The 15949-nt window shown below is 41.7% G+C and overlaps 1 protein-coding gene across 1 annotated transcript in view; it reads left to right on the plus strand.

Annotated features, from left to right (window-relative positions):
- LOC139540163 (pleckstrin homology domain-containing family G member 7-like) overlaps positions 1-15949 on the plus strand; it is a 35737-nt gene that overhangs the window by 9865 nt on the left and 9923 nt on the right. Inside the window, exons 4-11 of the mRNA XM_071343759.1 lie at positions 2513-2622; positions 3084-3124; positions 3648-3746; positions 4084-4236; positions 4602-4697; positions 10271-10372; positions 11194-11307; positions 14205-14379. Coding sequence (XP_071199860.1) covers positions 2513-2622; positions 3084-3124; positions 3648-3746; positions 4084-4236; positions 4602-4697; positions 10271-10372; positions 11194-11307; positions 14205-14379 — 890 coding nt within the window. The remainder of the gene's footprint in view (positions 1-2512; positions 2623-3083; positions 3125-3647; positions 3747-4083; positions 4237-4601; positions 4698-10270; positions 10373-11193; positions 11308-14204; positions 14380-15949) is intronic.

The following is a 15949-nucleotide window of genomic DNA, read 5'->3' on the forward strand; positions in this document are numbered from 1 at the left end:
GATTTGCCAAATGTGGCGCGAGGGAGAGCTTTGTATGCATCTCTGTGTGTGGAGTATAGGTGGTCCAGAGTTTTCCCCCTGGTTGCACATTTAACATGCTGATAGAAATTTGGTAAAACGGATTTAAGTTTCCCTGCATTAAGGTCCCCGGCTACTAGGAGCGCCGCCTCTGGGTGAGGAATACAGCTCATTCAATGCTGTCTTAGTACCAGCCTCTGACTGGGGTGGTATGTAAACAGCTACGAAAAATACAGATTAAAACTCTCTCTGTAAGTAGTGTGGTCTACAGCTTATCTTGAGATACTCTACCTCAGGCGAGCAATAGCTAGAGACTTCCTTAGATATCGTGCACCAGCTCTTATTTACAAAAATACATAGTCCGCCGCCCCTTGTCTTACCAGACGCCGCTGTTCTATCCTGCCGGTACATTGTATAACCAGCCAGCTGTATGTTGATATTGTCGTCGTTCAGCCACGACTCCTTGAAGCATAAGATATTCGTTTTTAATGTCCCGTTGGTAGTTTAATCTTCCGCGTATCTCGTAGATTTTATCCTCCAAGGATTGCACATTTGCTAGCAGAATGGAGGAAAGTGGAGGTTTATTTGATCGCCTACGAATTCTCAGAAGGCAGCCCGCCCTTCGGCCCCTCTTTCTCCGCCTCCTCTTCACGCAGATCACAGGGATCGGGGCCTGTTCCCGAGGAAGCAGTATATCCTTTGCGTCGGGCTTGTCAAACTCGTGAAAGGAAAAAAAGTATTCTGCTTGTCCGTGGTGAGTAATCGCAGTCCTGATGTCTAGAAATTATTTTCGGTCATAAGAGACGGTAGCGGCAACATTATGTACAAAATAAGTTAAAAAAATGTTTTGCAAATAAACAAACAAAAAAGCACAATCGGCTGCCTTTTTCTTCAGCGCCATCTCACACACAGCTGTAATCCCTGCTAAATATGAGTCTAACATGTATTGACTCATGGGGTTGAATACTTATCTAATCAAGATATATTAGTGTTTTTTTTGTTGTCTATCTTTTAGGTAAAAAATGATATACTTTCTACCATAAATTACATAACTAATCCATAAGATGTCAACAACACATCAATTCCTCAAAGGCGTAGTGCAGTTAGACGAGTTTTTCCTTTAAAAAAAAAAGATTTCCATCACAAAAACAAGTTTAAATAACACTCTTAAATTATGAAAATGATGATGATTCCCTTTTTGTGTATGAGCTGTGTTAAAAAAAATGTTTTAAAACATTTGAAGGCTGGAATTTCGGTCTGTTCAGGTGGGATGGAACTTTTGGCCCATGTCATGATGTCACAATATGACCAATGGCTGTTTGTCTGGGTATGGGGGTGGGCTCTAGACCATCCTATCTGCCAATCACGCCTGTCTATGTCAATGTAGTCATATTTGTTTTCTAACGCCCACATGATCAGACTGAGCATTTAACGGCCCAAGGAGGCTCAGGGAAATATATTATAAAACATGTATTTTGGAGTAATTTTCATTAAAAAAACACACTGATTTATTAGACATACAGCGATGTAATTGTATTTTTAAATCAAAGACTACATGGGGGCTTTAATTGGCAGTCTTTAATTAATGAATTTGGCTTGATTCATGGTCAGATCCAATTCTCTGAGAATATTCTGTCTGTTGACCCCATGTTGATAAATATACCTGATTTATTTCACCATTACTCATTGTCATTATTACTGGAGAATTTGCCAAGAAGACCGTTTAGCCAGAAATAACTTAATTCCTTTAGGAATTTCTACATTTTTCTACATTGTTGAAATACCATATGTACTCACTGCACTGTGAACAAGCAAGCGAATAAGGAGTTTGTAAACAGTGGCATGATTTGCCTACATAATATGATTGGATAGTGGTAGTAGTAGTGGATAGTGGTGGTGGTGGTAGAAGTGGGTGTAGTGGTGGTAGAAGTGGGTGTAGTAGTAGTAAAGCACTTTTGTTACCCCAGGGTGCAAAAATAATAATAACAAGCCAGAATATAAAACACAGCAAACAAAACTATATACCGGTATTGCCAGATCCGGAGGCATATAGTATGTCAAAATGAGGTATATCATCGTATAACAGTGAGTAATAAGAGTATGCCAGTGAGGTACAGCATAATACAGTTGTAATAATGACAGTGAGTAATGGTGTAATAAATTAGGTACATTTATCAACATAATGGGGTACACAGACAGAATATTGTAACTGTATTATGCTGTACCTCACTGACCTACTCTATTCCTCATGTTGTATTACACCTCACTTATTACGCCATTATTCACTGACACCTTTTTAGATGATATACACTGTACCTCATTTTGACATACTGTATACATCACACCTAAAATACTGTTAGTCACACTAGTCGGAAAGTCTTTGGATACTATGGGGCCTTATTGGTCAGTTTTGTATGGAAACTGTCCTTTATTGGTCAGAATGTTCTACAAATGGTCTCTCTGTTCATAACCTGATCTCTTCCTTTTCCCCCAGACTGCAGGAGAGGAGGCGGAGTTCTGTGGTGGTCAGTCTACCCGGATTAGACGTTTCGCCGGGGGACCTGTTTGTGTCCAATGGGGTGGCAGACATACTGAACTTCTCAGGTTAACGCCAGTTTTGTTTCTGCACTTTTTTGCTACATTTTTGTCAACAGCTTGTTTTTGATTCCTTATAAGCCCAGATTGTAGGCCTACAGTGATCAGTGTTATTTGTTATATTATTTTAGTTACCTACAATGAGATCCTATTAAATTACTATTTAATATTAGGAATTAGTTAGAATTAGGGATTAGAATACTAATTCCTATGTTTACCTAGCTATAACTTTAATAACTGCATCAGAAGTTCACTTACCCAAATATATAAGTAACATTCCTTAACTCTTTTCAGATTATTGCCACATTCAGGCAAAATGATAGGGCTGTTTACACTTAACTTGATTTCCTGTAAAATCCTATCTACATCCTGTGGATCACTTTTTTTTCTTTATCACATTTTCGCAACAGAAGAACTATGAAGCCAGGCCTTTGTAGATAATGACAAAACCATGTTCTCCATTTCCACAGACACTAAGAAACCCAAGTGGCCTTTCTACAGACGTAGCACGGTATGTGTGCTGCCTGTTTGTTCTACCCCTGTTACTCGCCCTAGCTAGCGTGACCTGCCACCAGTCAGTCTAGTTGTTTGTGGTTTTGGTTGCTATTGCTTTGAAGCTGTCAGTGTGCTCAGGAAGCTGCAATGGAATTAAGGATATTGTTCTCTGACCCATTTTTAATCAAAGCGTATTAATGAATACACTTTCTTCACCTCTGTTCTCATGGCCTTCTGAGATTTCATAATGTGTCAACAACACTGAGCCAAACCAATTCAATCCAAATCAATTCATATTGAAGGTGTTTCACCAGACTGATAGATAGATGGGAAAATATATAAACAAAACACTATTGGTGTGTACTGTCATTCACTGTTCCACCATGCACACACGCATTTGCGTACACACAAACATAAACCCATTCACTCTTACTATACACACACACATTCCCACTTAGACAGACACTCATACCTATAGTAAAGAATGAATTGATTGTTCAAGTAATGTTTAACATTTAACCTGTATTTGTTCCTCTCAGACTAAAGGGACGACTACACGCACTGCATCTGATATTGAGAAATATCTATTGAAGGAACAGATTCAAGACTGGAGGGACACAGACTTCCAGAAGTACAAGGTGAGGAAAGCCATATGAACACCGGAGCGGAAGAAGCCCTTTTTCCTCCTACCCGTGTAATATCTTATTGTTACATGTTTGTAACTGAAACATATAAATTACACATTGAATGGGAATAATACTTTGTTGGCCTACGCACATGACAAGCGTACATTTCTAAACTGTAGCTAGACAGCAGACGATAATAGACTTACAGCATTGAGGATAGTAACAAGACAGACTACAGCCGTGTTAAAACCACAACGAATCAGCCCCCCCCCGTGCATTATGGTTTTAGTATTATTCAAATAACATCTATCCAACCATCCATCTGTCTTATCATTCCCTCCATCCCCAGGACTGTTCTCTAGAGGAGTTCCTGAGGGACTGTGATTCGTCTCAGCTGATGTCTGACTGTGACCCCCAAGACTACAAGAGACAGGAAGCCATCTGGGAACTCTTCACCAGCGAGTGTGTTTACTTCCTGGATCAGCTCATGGTGCTCAAAGAGGTGACTTACTAGATATACCCCCCCCCCCACCCCCACACACTTTTGAACAGGAATGGCAGCTCACCATTGCAACCAAACACCTTGTGGTTTGTGTGGCTTTTTGAACACCAATGTCATGTTGTGATGGTTCGAACGGGCCTTTCCTTTGAATTGACACTGCCCCTTTCTAAAATATACTTTGTTGGGTAACGTTTTCTTCAGTTTTGTGATGAAATGTTTCAATCTCTACGATGAAATTGAATACAGCAAAAACAGATCCAACCCCTCCCTCTTTGTTTGTGTTCTGTTGTGTAATATCTAATATATTTCTAATGTGTTTGTTTTTGTGTTTAATAAAAAATATAAATATATATGGTGTCCTTCAGGTGTTTCTGGTCACGCTGACCAACCTGCAGATGAGGGACTACCTGTCTGACGTGGACACTTGGAGGCTGTTTGCCAACCTCAACGAGCTGTGTCTGGTGAGACCGTAGAGATACATACTGTATATTACATTAGATTAGTAGGGCTGTGAATGTCATGGAATTTTGGATGACGGTAACTGGCCAGCCAAATGACCGCGTCTCCTTAATAACCGTTCAAATACTTACTCTTTTCCTCTCCTGACTGCATGTGCTGATATAGAGTGAATAGAATGGGCCTCCCCATTCAAGTCAATGATGGCATAATGGGACTGGCAGCCATTGCAAGTGTACCCATTGGAGCAAAGCAGGAAGTGTAACCATCAATATGTGCAATGATTTGTTGACAAAAAATAAATAAATACATTCCATTGCATGAGCCACATCAGTTAACCTATCTAGGACTGGGGTTCCGCTAGCCACAGTGTCTGATTTCAAAAATGCTATACAGCGAAAGCTCCACAAACGATCATGTTAGGTCACCACCAAGTCACAGATAAACCCAGCCATTTTTCCCGCCAAAGAGAAGAGTCACAAAAAGCACAAATAGAGATAAAATTAATCACTAACCTTTGATGAACTTCATCAGATGACACTCATAGGACTTCATGTTACACAATACATGTATGTTTTGTTCGTTAAAGTTCATATTTATATCAAAAAATCTGATTTTACATTGTCGTGTTAGATTCAGTAGTTCCAAAATATGCAGTGATATTGCGGAGAGCCACATGAATTCACAGAAATACTCATAATAAATGTTGATGAAAATACAGCCATTATACATGAAACTTTAGATACACTTCTCCTTAATGCAACCGCTGGGTCAGATTTTTTTTCAACTTTACGGAAAAAGCATAATCTGAGAACGGCGCTCAGAGCCCAAACCAGCCAGAGAAATATCCACCATGTTGGGTAGTCAACATTATTCATATTATTCATATATAAATATTCACTTACCTTTGATGATCTTCATCAGAATGCACTCCCAGGAATCGCATTTCCACAATAAATGCTTGTTTTGTTCGATAATGTCCATTATTTATGTCCATTTATGTCCAATAGCTTCTTTTGTTAGGGAGTTTGGTAAACAATCCAAAAGCGCGATCTGGTCCATTCGGACGAAACGTTCAAAAAGTTAGTTTGACAAGTTTCTTCGACCTGTAATATAAGTATAGAATCAATCTTTAGGATGTTTTTATCATAAAAGTTCAAAACTGTTCCAACCGGAGAATTCCATTGTCTGTAGAATTGCACTGGAACGAGAGCAACCTCTCAAGTGAAAGCGTGTGACTGAGAACGAGGCTGTAGGCAGACCCCTTAGTAAAACATCTCCCATCCGGCCCCCCTTCACATGAGCAGCCTGAAACCACGTTCTAAAGATGGTTGACATCTAGTGGAAGCCTTAAGAAGTGAAAAATAACCCATATCCCACTGTGTATTTGATAGCGGTGAGTTCAAAAACTACAAACCTCAGATTTCCCACTTCCTGTTTGGATTTTTTCTCAGGTTTTTGCCTGCCATATGAGTTCTGTTATACTCACAGACATCATTCAAACAGTTTTAGAAACTTCAGAGTTTTCTATCCAATACTAATAACAATATGCATATATTAGCATCTGGCCCTAATTAATCGTCCGACCTCTTATACAGTTAAAGTCTGAAGTTTACATACACTTATGTTAGTCATTAAAACAAATTTTTCAACCACTCCACAAATTTCTTGTTATCAAACTATAGTCGGTTAGGACATCTACTTTGCATGACAGTAATTTTTCCAACAATTATTTACAGACAGATTATTTCACTTATAATTCACTGTATCACAATTCCAGTGGGTCAGAAGTTTACATACATTAAGTTGACGGTGCCTTTAAACAGCTTGGAAAATTCCAGAAAATGATGTCATGGCTTTCGAAGCTTCTGATAAGCTAATTAACATAATTTGAGTCAATTGCAGGTGTACCTGTGGATGTATTTCAAGGCCTACCTTCAAACTCAATGCCTCTTTGCTTGACATCATGGGAAAATCAAAAGAAATCAGCCTAGACCTCAGAAAAAATATTTGTTGAGCTCCACAAGTCTGGTTTGTCCTTGGGAGCAATGAACGTACTTTGGTGTGAAAAGTGCAAATCATTCCCAGAACAACAGCAAAGGACCTTGTGAGGATGCTGGAAGAAACAGGTACAAAATTATCTATATCCACAGTAAAATGAGTCCTATATTGACATAACCTGATAGGCCGCTCAGCCAGGAAGAAGCCACTGCTCCAAAACTGCCATAAAAAAGCCAGACTACGGTTTGCAACTGTACATGGGGACAAAGATCGTACTTTTTGGAGAAATGTCCTCTGGTCTGATGAAACAAAAATCGAACTGTTTTGCCATAATGACCATCGTTATGTTTGGAGGAAAAAGGGGGAGGCTTGCAAGCTGAAGAACACCATCCCAACCGTGAAGCACAGGGGTGGTAGCATCATGTTTTGGGGGTGCTTTGCTGCAGGAAGGAATAGGGGGACATCACAAAATAGATGGCATCATGAGGAAGAGAAATGATGTGGATATATTGAAGCAACATCTCAAGACATCAGTCAGGAATTTAAAGCTTGGTCGCAAATGGGTCTTCCAAATGGACAATGACCCCAAGCATACTTCCAAAGTTGTGGCAAAATGGCTTAAGGACAACAAAGTCAAGGTATTGGAGTGGCCATCACAAAGCCCTGACTTCAATCCTATAGAAAATGTGTGGGCAGAAGTGAAAAAGCGTGTGCGAGCAAGGAGGCCAACAAACCTGACTCAGTTACACCAGTTCTGTCAGGAGGAATGGGCCAAAATTCACCCAACTTATTGTGAGAAACTTGTGGAAGGCTACCCAAAACGTTTGACCCAAGTTAAACAATTTAAAGGCAATGCTACCAAATACTAATTGAGTGCGTGTTACCTTCTGACCCACTGGGAGTGTGATGAAAGAAATAAAAGCTCTACTATTATTCTGACATTTCACATTCTTAAAATAAAGTGGTGATCTCAACTGATCGAAGACAGGGAATTTTTACTAGGATTAAATTGTGAAAACTGAGTTTAAATGCATTTGGCTAAGATGTATGCAAACTTCCGACTTCAACTGTATGTATGTGTATACGTACATACATACATGCATAAACTCAGCAAAAAAAGAAATGTCCTCTCATTGTCTACTGCGTTTAATTTCAGCAAACTTAACAGGTGTAAATATTTGTATGAAAATAACAAGATTCAACAACTGAGACATAAACTGAACAAGTTCCACAGACGTGTGACTAACAGAAATGGAGTAATGTGTCCCTGAACAAAGGGGGGCTCAAAATCAAAAGTAGCAGTCAGTATCTGGTGTGGCCACCAGCTGCATTAAGTACTGCGGTGCGTCTCCTCCTCATGGACTGCACCAGATTTGCCAGTTCTTGCTATGAGATGTTACCCCACTCTTCCACCAAGGCACCTGCAAGTTCCCGGACATTTCTGGGGGGAATGGCCCTAGCCCTCACCCTCCGATCCAACAGGTCCCAGACATGCTCAATGGGATTGAGATCCAGGCTCTTCACTGGCCATGGCAGAACACTGACATTCCTGTCTTGCAGGAAATCACGCACAGAACGAGCAGTATGGCTGGTGGCATTGTCAGGATGATACTGCAAGAAGGGTACCACATGAGGGAGGAGGATGTCTTCCCTGTAACGCACAGCGTTGAGATTGCCTGCAATGACAACAAGCTCAGTCCGACGATGCTGTGACACACTGCCCCAGACCATGACGGGCCCTCCACCTCCAAATCGATCCCGCTCCAGAGTACAGGCCTTGGTGTAACGCTCATTCCTTCGATGATAAATTCGAATCTGGCCATCACCCCTGGTGAGACAAAAATGCGACTCGTCAATGAAGAGCACTTTTTGCCATTCCTGTCTGGTCCTGCGATGGTGGGTTTGTGCCCATAGGCGACGTTGTTGCCGGTAATGTCTGGTGAGGACCTGCCTTACAACAAGCCTACAAACCCTCTGTCCAGCCTCTCTCAGCCTATTGCGGACAGTCTGAGCACTGATGGAGGGATTTTGCGTTCCTGGTGTAACTCAGGCAGTTGTTGTTGCCATCCTGTACCTATCCCGCAGGTGGTCTGCCCCTGCGAGGACGATCAGCTGTCCATCCCTGTCTCCCTGTAGCGCTGTCATAGGCGTCTCACAGTATGGACATTGCAATTTATTGCCCTGGCCACATCTGCAGTCCTCATGCCTCCTTGCAGCATGCCTAAGGCACGTTCACTCAGATGAGCCGGGACCCTGGGCATCTTTCTTTTGGTGTTTTTCAGAGTCAGTAGAAAGGCCTCTTTAGCGTCCTAAGTTTTCATAACTGTGACCTTAATTGCCTACTGTCTGTAAGCTGTTAGTGTCTGTGCATGTTCATTAATTGTTTATGGTTCATCGAACAAGCATGGGAAACTGTGTTTAAACCCTTTACAATGAAGATCTGTGAAGTTATTTGGATTTTTACAAATTATCTTTGAAAGACCAGGTCTTGAAAAAGGGACTTTTCTTTTTTTATATGAGTTTATATGTGTATATGTTTTTTCCTGCGCTTTCTTATATCTCCTAGATATAGGACAGACACTTCAAAACCTTGTTTTATGATTTGTTTTTTGACTGCTGTTTATGAATGTTATTTTATTCTCATTATTGTCTTCATCCATAACCATCGGTTATATAATAATTGTTCTAGCCCTGTCGATTAGATTAGAAGATCTTTATTATCCCAAGATTGGAAAATGTGTTTGGCATGTTCATTTAATTTTTCATCTCTATTATTGTGTACTATGATAGTATAGCATTCTATTAGGTGTCTTGTGAGACGGAGTCATCATACTAACACACTAGTCCCACTCCAACACCGCCACGTCAGATTGGTACTGATCCTGTGTGGGTGCTGTCTTCCATGTAGGATGATAGGGCCAATGCGTGCTGTCTTCCATGCAGAATGGTAGGATGATAGGGCCATGGCGTGCTGTCTTCCATGCAGAATGGTAGGATGATAGGGCCATGGCGTGTTGTCAAGAGGCAGTGAGGTAGACACTACTGTGAGTAAAGTAGGACTTCAAGTTGCATTTTTTTTATTAGCCGTATGTACGGGATACGCATGGTAAACTGGCTACCCACGTCCCAGATGGATGACTGACCATGACAGTGAAGGGGGCGAAGGGGAATGCACTTTGTTTTGGTTCTGGGTCTTGGATGGGAGATGGTTTACCACAAGCTATCCACATATCAAAATGAAATTCCAAAGTTAAGTCACTAAATATTCCCCATCACGACGTCAAATCTTCATCGACATCATCTTACTCTAGGCTACATGTTGAAGGATTGAATTCTCATACTATGACCGCTGGTCTCTTAGTGTTTACCGAAAAAAATATATAGACATTTGAGAGCGCTGCTTTGCTTTACATTTTTTCAACAAGATAGTCACCTGCTGTACGATTACAAGACATTGGAGGATGGAATTATCTCTATTATATGATTTGTCTGCGGCGTGACATCTTCATGTAGACTTTGTCTATCTATAATATTACATTTTCTTTTGGACTCTGTAATGTGATGTGTTGTTCCCCAGGTGAGCTTTGGCTTCCTCACCAGCCTGCTGCATGTCATCAAGGAGTCCTGGAAGATCCCGGTAGCAGGGGCCGTGCCCACCCTGCTGGAGCTCCTCCACAAGGTATGGACACACACACACACACACACACACACACGTGTTCAAAACCACTTGAATGCACAAGCACACATGTATTTACACGCACACACAGAATATTCTATTCTACTGGACCATTTACTTTATGTTCGTATTCTTATCTTTTATTATTTTGTGTTTCGTTGTCGAAAAGGAACCCTGCAAGTAAGCATTTCGTTGGACGGTGTATACCGTGTGTATCCTGTACATACAACTAATTAAACTTGAAACAACACACTCCATTATAAACCAGAGAACGTGTATAAAATCATTAGTGTCTGTATAATTAGTAATGTATTTTTTTTTAAGTGACCTACTCAAATATGGTATACTAGACGTAAATCTCTTCATCACCCTCCATGAAGTGATCTATGAATACGAAGCACCGTTTTTCATGTGGCCCAGCAGCTTTTTTTATTTTCCAAATGATATACTGTCTCTACACGCCACTTTTTTTCTATTCTGGATTCCCACACATGCTCACTCTAATATAGATCTGCTTTGGATTGTTATTTCTTGATGGGAATTGTTGCATTATTTGTATTGTATTAGACATTCTACTGCACTGTTGGAGCTCGTAACATAAGCATTTCGCTGCACCTGCTATAATAGTGGTTACCAACTAGGGGTACATTTTTGACGTTTGAGTCATTTAGCAGACGCTCTTATCCAGAGCGACTTAGTTAGTGCATTCGTCTTACTAGGACCCCTGGGGGTACTTGGCCTACCTGGGGGTACTTGGCGATTTTTCTGTTTCTCTATGCGCTTACTGCTTAGCTAACCATTTACATATATCTATCTGTTGGCAGGCGATCCAGGAGAGCATATGCCACTGTCTGCAGAAGTACTGCCTCAACTATTCCACTGCACTCTTTTATCTGGACAGCCTGAAGCACAGAGAGGACTTTGGCTCCTACGTGAAGGTACACTGCAGGCCACAGCCGTCAAGCGCTGCTTATTTGGAACTATAAATCAGGGTTGGTTGGGGCAAGGTTGCGCTGTACCCTGTCCCTAACAACCACACAATAATGCAGTAAGGTAGGATAGAAGTGGGTCAAGTGTGAACGAACACTGAGTCACTGGGGCTTGCTGACAATTGGAATGTGACAATTAGTCTTCTGCGATTGAGACTCTTTTGCAAGCCTGCTGTTTTTTTGCTCTCAGCTGAGATAATTTGTCTTTCTCACAACTTCACTTTCACTCCTACCCTACCCCATCGCTCAGTTCTCCCTAATACTTGCTCTCTTTCACCCTTTACTTCCTGACCTGTCTCTTCTCATCTCTCTTATTTTCTCCCACGCTCTTACTCAATCGCTTTCTCTCAATATCTGATTTTGTCACGCACTTACTTATCAACCTACTTATAGTACTTAATTTGGCTTTGTTAACTCTCTTTCTCTCCCCCTACGCTCTCTCCCCCTACGCTCTCCTCTCTCTCCCACCATGCTCTCTCTCCTCTCTCTCCCCCTACACTCTCCTCTCTCTCCCCCTACGCTCTCTCTCCCACCATGCTCTCTCTCCTCTCCGCTCTCTCTCCCACCATGCTCCCTCTCCTCTCTCCCACCATGCTCCCTCTCCTCTCTCCCCCTACGCTCTCCTCTCTCTCTCCCCCTACGCTCTCCTCTCCGCTCTCTCTCCCACCATGCTCTCTCTCCTCTACGCTCTCTCTCCCACCATGCTCTCTCTGCTCTCCACCATGCTCTCTCTTCTCTCTCCTCTCCCACCATGCTCTCTCTGCTCTCTCCACCATGCTCTCTTCTCTCTCCTCTCCCACTGTGCTTTCTCTTTTTTTTTCAATTTAAGGGTTTTTATTGGCATGGGAAACATGTATACATTGCCAAAGCAAGTGAAATAGATAATAAACAGAAGTGAAATAAACAATAAAAAATTAACCTTAATCACAAAAGTTCCAAACTGTAAAATGTCATTGTCTATATACAGTGTTGTAATGACAAAAGGGAAAATTAATAAACATAAATATAGGTTGTATTTACAATGGCGTTTGTTCTACACTGATGGACCTTGTGGCCACAGGACACAAATCTTGCTGCTGTGATTGCACACTGGTATTTCACCCAATAGATCTGGCAGTTTATCAATTAGATTTAAAAAAAAATTGTGGATCTGTGTAATCTGAGGGAAATATGTGTCTCTAGGTCATACATTTGTTAGGAGGTTAGGAAGTGCAGCTCAGTTTCCACCTCATTTTGTGGGCAGTGTGCACTCTTCTTTTGAGAGCCAGGTCTGCCTTCAATGGCCTTTCTCAATAGCAAGGCTATGCTCACTGAGTCTGTACATATTCAAAGCTTTCCTTAAGTTTGGGTCAGTCACAGTGGTCAGGTATTCTGCCACCGTGTACTCTCTGTTTAGGGTCAAATAGCATTCTAGTTTGCTCTGTTTTTAAAAATTCTTTCCAATGTGTCAAGTAATTATATTTTTATTTTCTCATGATTTGGTTGGGTCTAATTGTGTTGCTGTCCTGGGGCTCTGGGGGGTCTGTTTATGTTTGTGAACAGAGCCCCAGGACCAGCTTGCTTAGGGGGCTCTTCTCCAGGTTAATTTCTCTGTAGGTGTTGGCTTTGTTATGGAAGGTTTGGGAATCGCTTCCTTTTAGGTGGTTGTAGAATTTAATGGCTCTCTTCTGGATTTTGATAATTAGTGGGTATCAGCCTAATTCTGCTCTGCATGCATTATTTGGTGTTTTACATTGTACACAAAATATATTTTTGCTGAATTCTGCATGCAGTCTCTCAATTTGGTGTTTGTCCTATTTTGTGAATTATTGGTTGGTGAGCGGACTCCAGAGCTCACAACCATAAAGGACAATGGGTTCTATAACTGATTCAAGTATTTTTAGCCAGATCCTAATTGGCACGTCAATTTTTTTGATGGCATAGAAGCCCCTTCTTGCCTTGTCTCAGATAGTTCACAGCTTTGTGGAAGTTACCTGTGGCGCTGATGTTTAGGCCGAGATATGTATAGTTTTTTTGTGTGCTCTAGTGCGATGGTGTCTAGATGGAATTTGTATTTGTGGTCCTTGCAACTGGACCTTTTTTGGAACACCATTATTTTTGTCTTACTGCGATTTACTGTTAGGGCCCAGGTCTGACAGAATCTGTGCAGAATATCTAGGTGCTGTTGTAGGCTCTCCTTGTTTGTGGACAGAAGAACCAGATCATCAGCAAACGGTAGACATTTGACTTCAGGTTCTAGTAGGGTGAGGCCGGGTGCTGCGGACTGTTCTAGTGCCCTCGCCAATTTGTTGAGGGTGGGGCTTAAGCTGCATCCCTGTCTCACACCCTGGCCCTGTGGAAAGCAATGTTTTTTGCCAATTTTAACTGCACACTTGTTGTTTGTGTACATTTATTTTAGAATGTCGTATATTTTCCCCACAACACCACTTTCCATCAATTTGTATAGCAGACCCTCATGCCAAATTGAGTCAAGCTTTTTTGAACTCAACAAAGAATGAGAAGACTTTGCCTTTGTTTTGGCTTGTTTGTTTGTCAATTAGGATGTGCAGGGTGAGTACGTGGTCTGTCATATGGTAATTTGGTAAAAAGTTAATTTTACATTTGCTCAGTGCATTGTTTTCGCTGAGGAAATATACAAGTCTGCCGTTAATGATGATGCAGAGGATTTTCCCAAGGTTGCTGTTGACGCATATCCCCCTTTAGTTATTGGGGTCAAATTTGTCTCCACTTTTGTGGATTGGGGTGATTCGTCCTTGGTTCCAAATATTGGGGAAGATGCCAGAGCTGAGGATGATGTTAAAGATGATCTCTCTCTCTCTCTCTCTCTCTCTCCCCTTCCTTCCTAGTGGTGTGAGAGGAACCAGGAGTGTCGGAGGCTGCAGTTGCGTGACCTGTTGGTGGCGCCGTTACAACGTCTGACCCGCTACCCCCTGCTGCTGAAGAACGTGGGGAAGAGGAGCCGGACGGAGGAGGAGGAGAACGCTCTGCAGAGTGTGGTGGAGCAGGTGGACACCTCCATATGTGAGCATCCCCCTCCTTCACCCTTGCGACTGAAACACTGTATTGTAAAACCCCATCACTACACAGGCTGCTGTTCCATATCCCCTATTTGCCTGGCCTTGAACAGATGCATCTGATGAGGCTCTTTGATATTTTCAGCATGATGCGTCAATCATGAAGGGGGCTGTGCTTTTATCCTGTTTGGTTTTCTTCTGTGTCTTTTTACATTTAACATTTACATTTAAGTCATTTAGCAGACGCTCTTATCCAGAGCGACTTACAAATTGGTGCATTCACCTTATGATATCCAGTGGAACAACCACTTTACAATAGTGCATCTAACTCATTTAAGGGGGAGGGGGGGGTTAGGAGGATTACTTTATCCTTTTTCACTCAAACACCCACACAGCCCCTGTGCACTGCCCGCTTCACAGCTGTACATTTTCAATTAAAAACAGCGAGAGTCTTATTTCCCCATAACATCCAATGAGAATAACAAAATAGCTTTGCCAGACCATTGGCTACATCGTGTACAACATGGTCAGTCTCTCAGGCTGATCTGATATTTCTACAAAACAGTGCAACCTTACCACACTACTTTATTGCACATTCTTACTGCAACACTTAACTACGTTACCCCTCACCACCACACTGACTCTCTATAGTCAATGGCTCACCACACACATATTATTAGTGTAAATAAAGCTGATTTGGGGTTCTGTAAAGCCATTATTGGATTATCTGGGTTATTTGCATAATGGTCTATTTTTATCAGCTGAGGTGACTCATCTAAACCTAATTTAACAGTAGTCAGTCATCACTAGAGGCTCCTCTCTCTCTAACCACAACATTCATGTTTTTGCCGTGTAAGGAAACTTGAACATACACAAGCAGAGTCAGTCAGCCAGCCTCTCCTGTGTCTTACTATAAAGAAAACCTTAGAAATAGGAAGACCGGTGGCCATTTTGAATTTTATTACCCCCCCTTGATTTGAATTGGGTTGCCATTCTAGGAGTTATATTTCTACATAGGAAACAGCAGCTCTGCCATTCAGGTACAGGCCATCAGCTCTAGGGTGTTTTCTGACAGACCTAAGTGGGCTTTTGACAGCCACTTATACCTCCTGGCTTAACTCACATCTTCACGCCCGTAGCAAAATATACACTGTGGAAAAGTTCATTTACACACAGTCTTCTGTACGGGATACAGTCTCTACAAATACATGTCTCTTAGAAATGGTAACCAAATAGCCAGTTTGTTTGTTGGGCAATAGCCAAAATCTGTGACAGTTGACGTCTTCTCTGCGTGCTTGTACTTGCAGACGCATTTCGGTGGTTCTCTATAACTAGATGGACAGGACCGGCTGTGGAGAAATATGTACCAGTATTGTACCTTGAATGTAATTGTTCTTGTATATCGAACCAGTTTTTCTATTCCAAACTAGTTTGTGTTTTTACTGTGTGCTTCAAAGTTCTTTCCCATAGCCAGGGTGTGGCTGTACAGACAATAACAGAGGTATACAGTGAGTTGATGTGGCCTGGGAATAGCACTGTCACAATGGCAGGCTGGACTGACTCGGTCAATGTTCAAT

This window comes from Salvelinus alpinus, chromosome 15 (assembly GCF_045679555.1).
Source record: "Salvelinus alpinus chromosome 15, SLU_Salpinus.1, whole genome shotgun sequence".
Taxonomy (NCBI): Eukaryota; Metazoa; Chordata; class Actinopteri; order Salmoniformes; family Salmonidae; genus Salvelinus; species Salvelinus alpinus.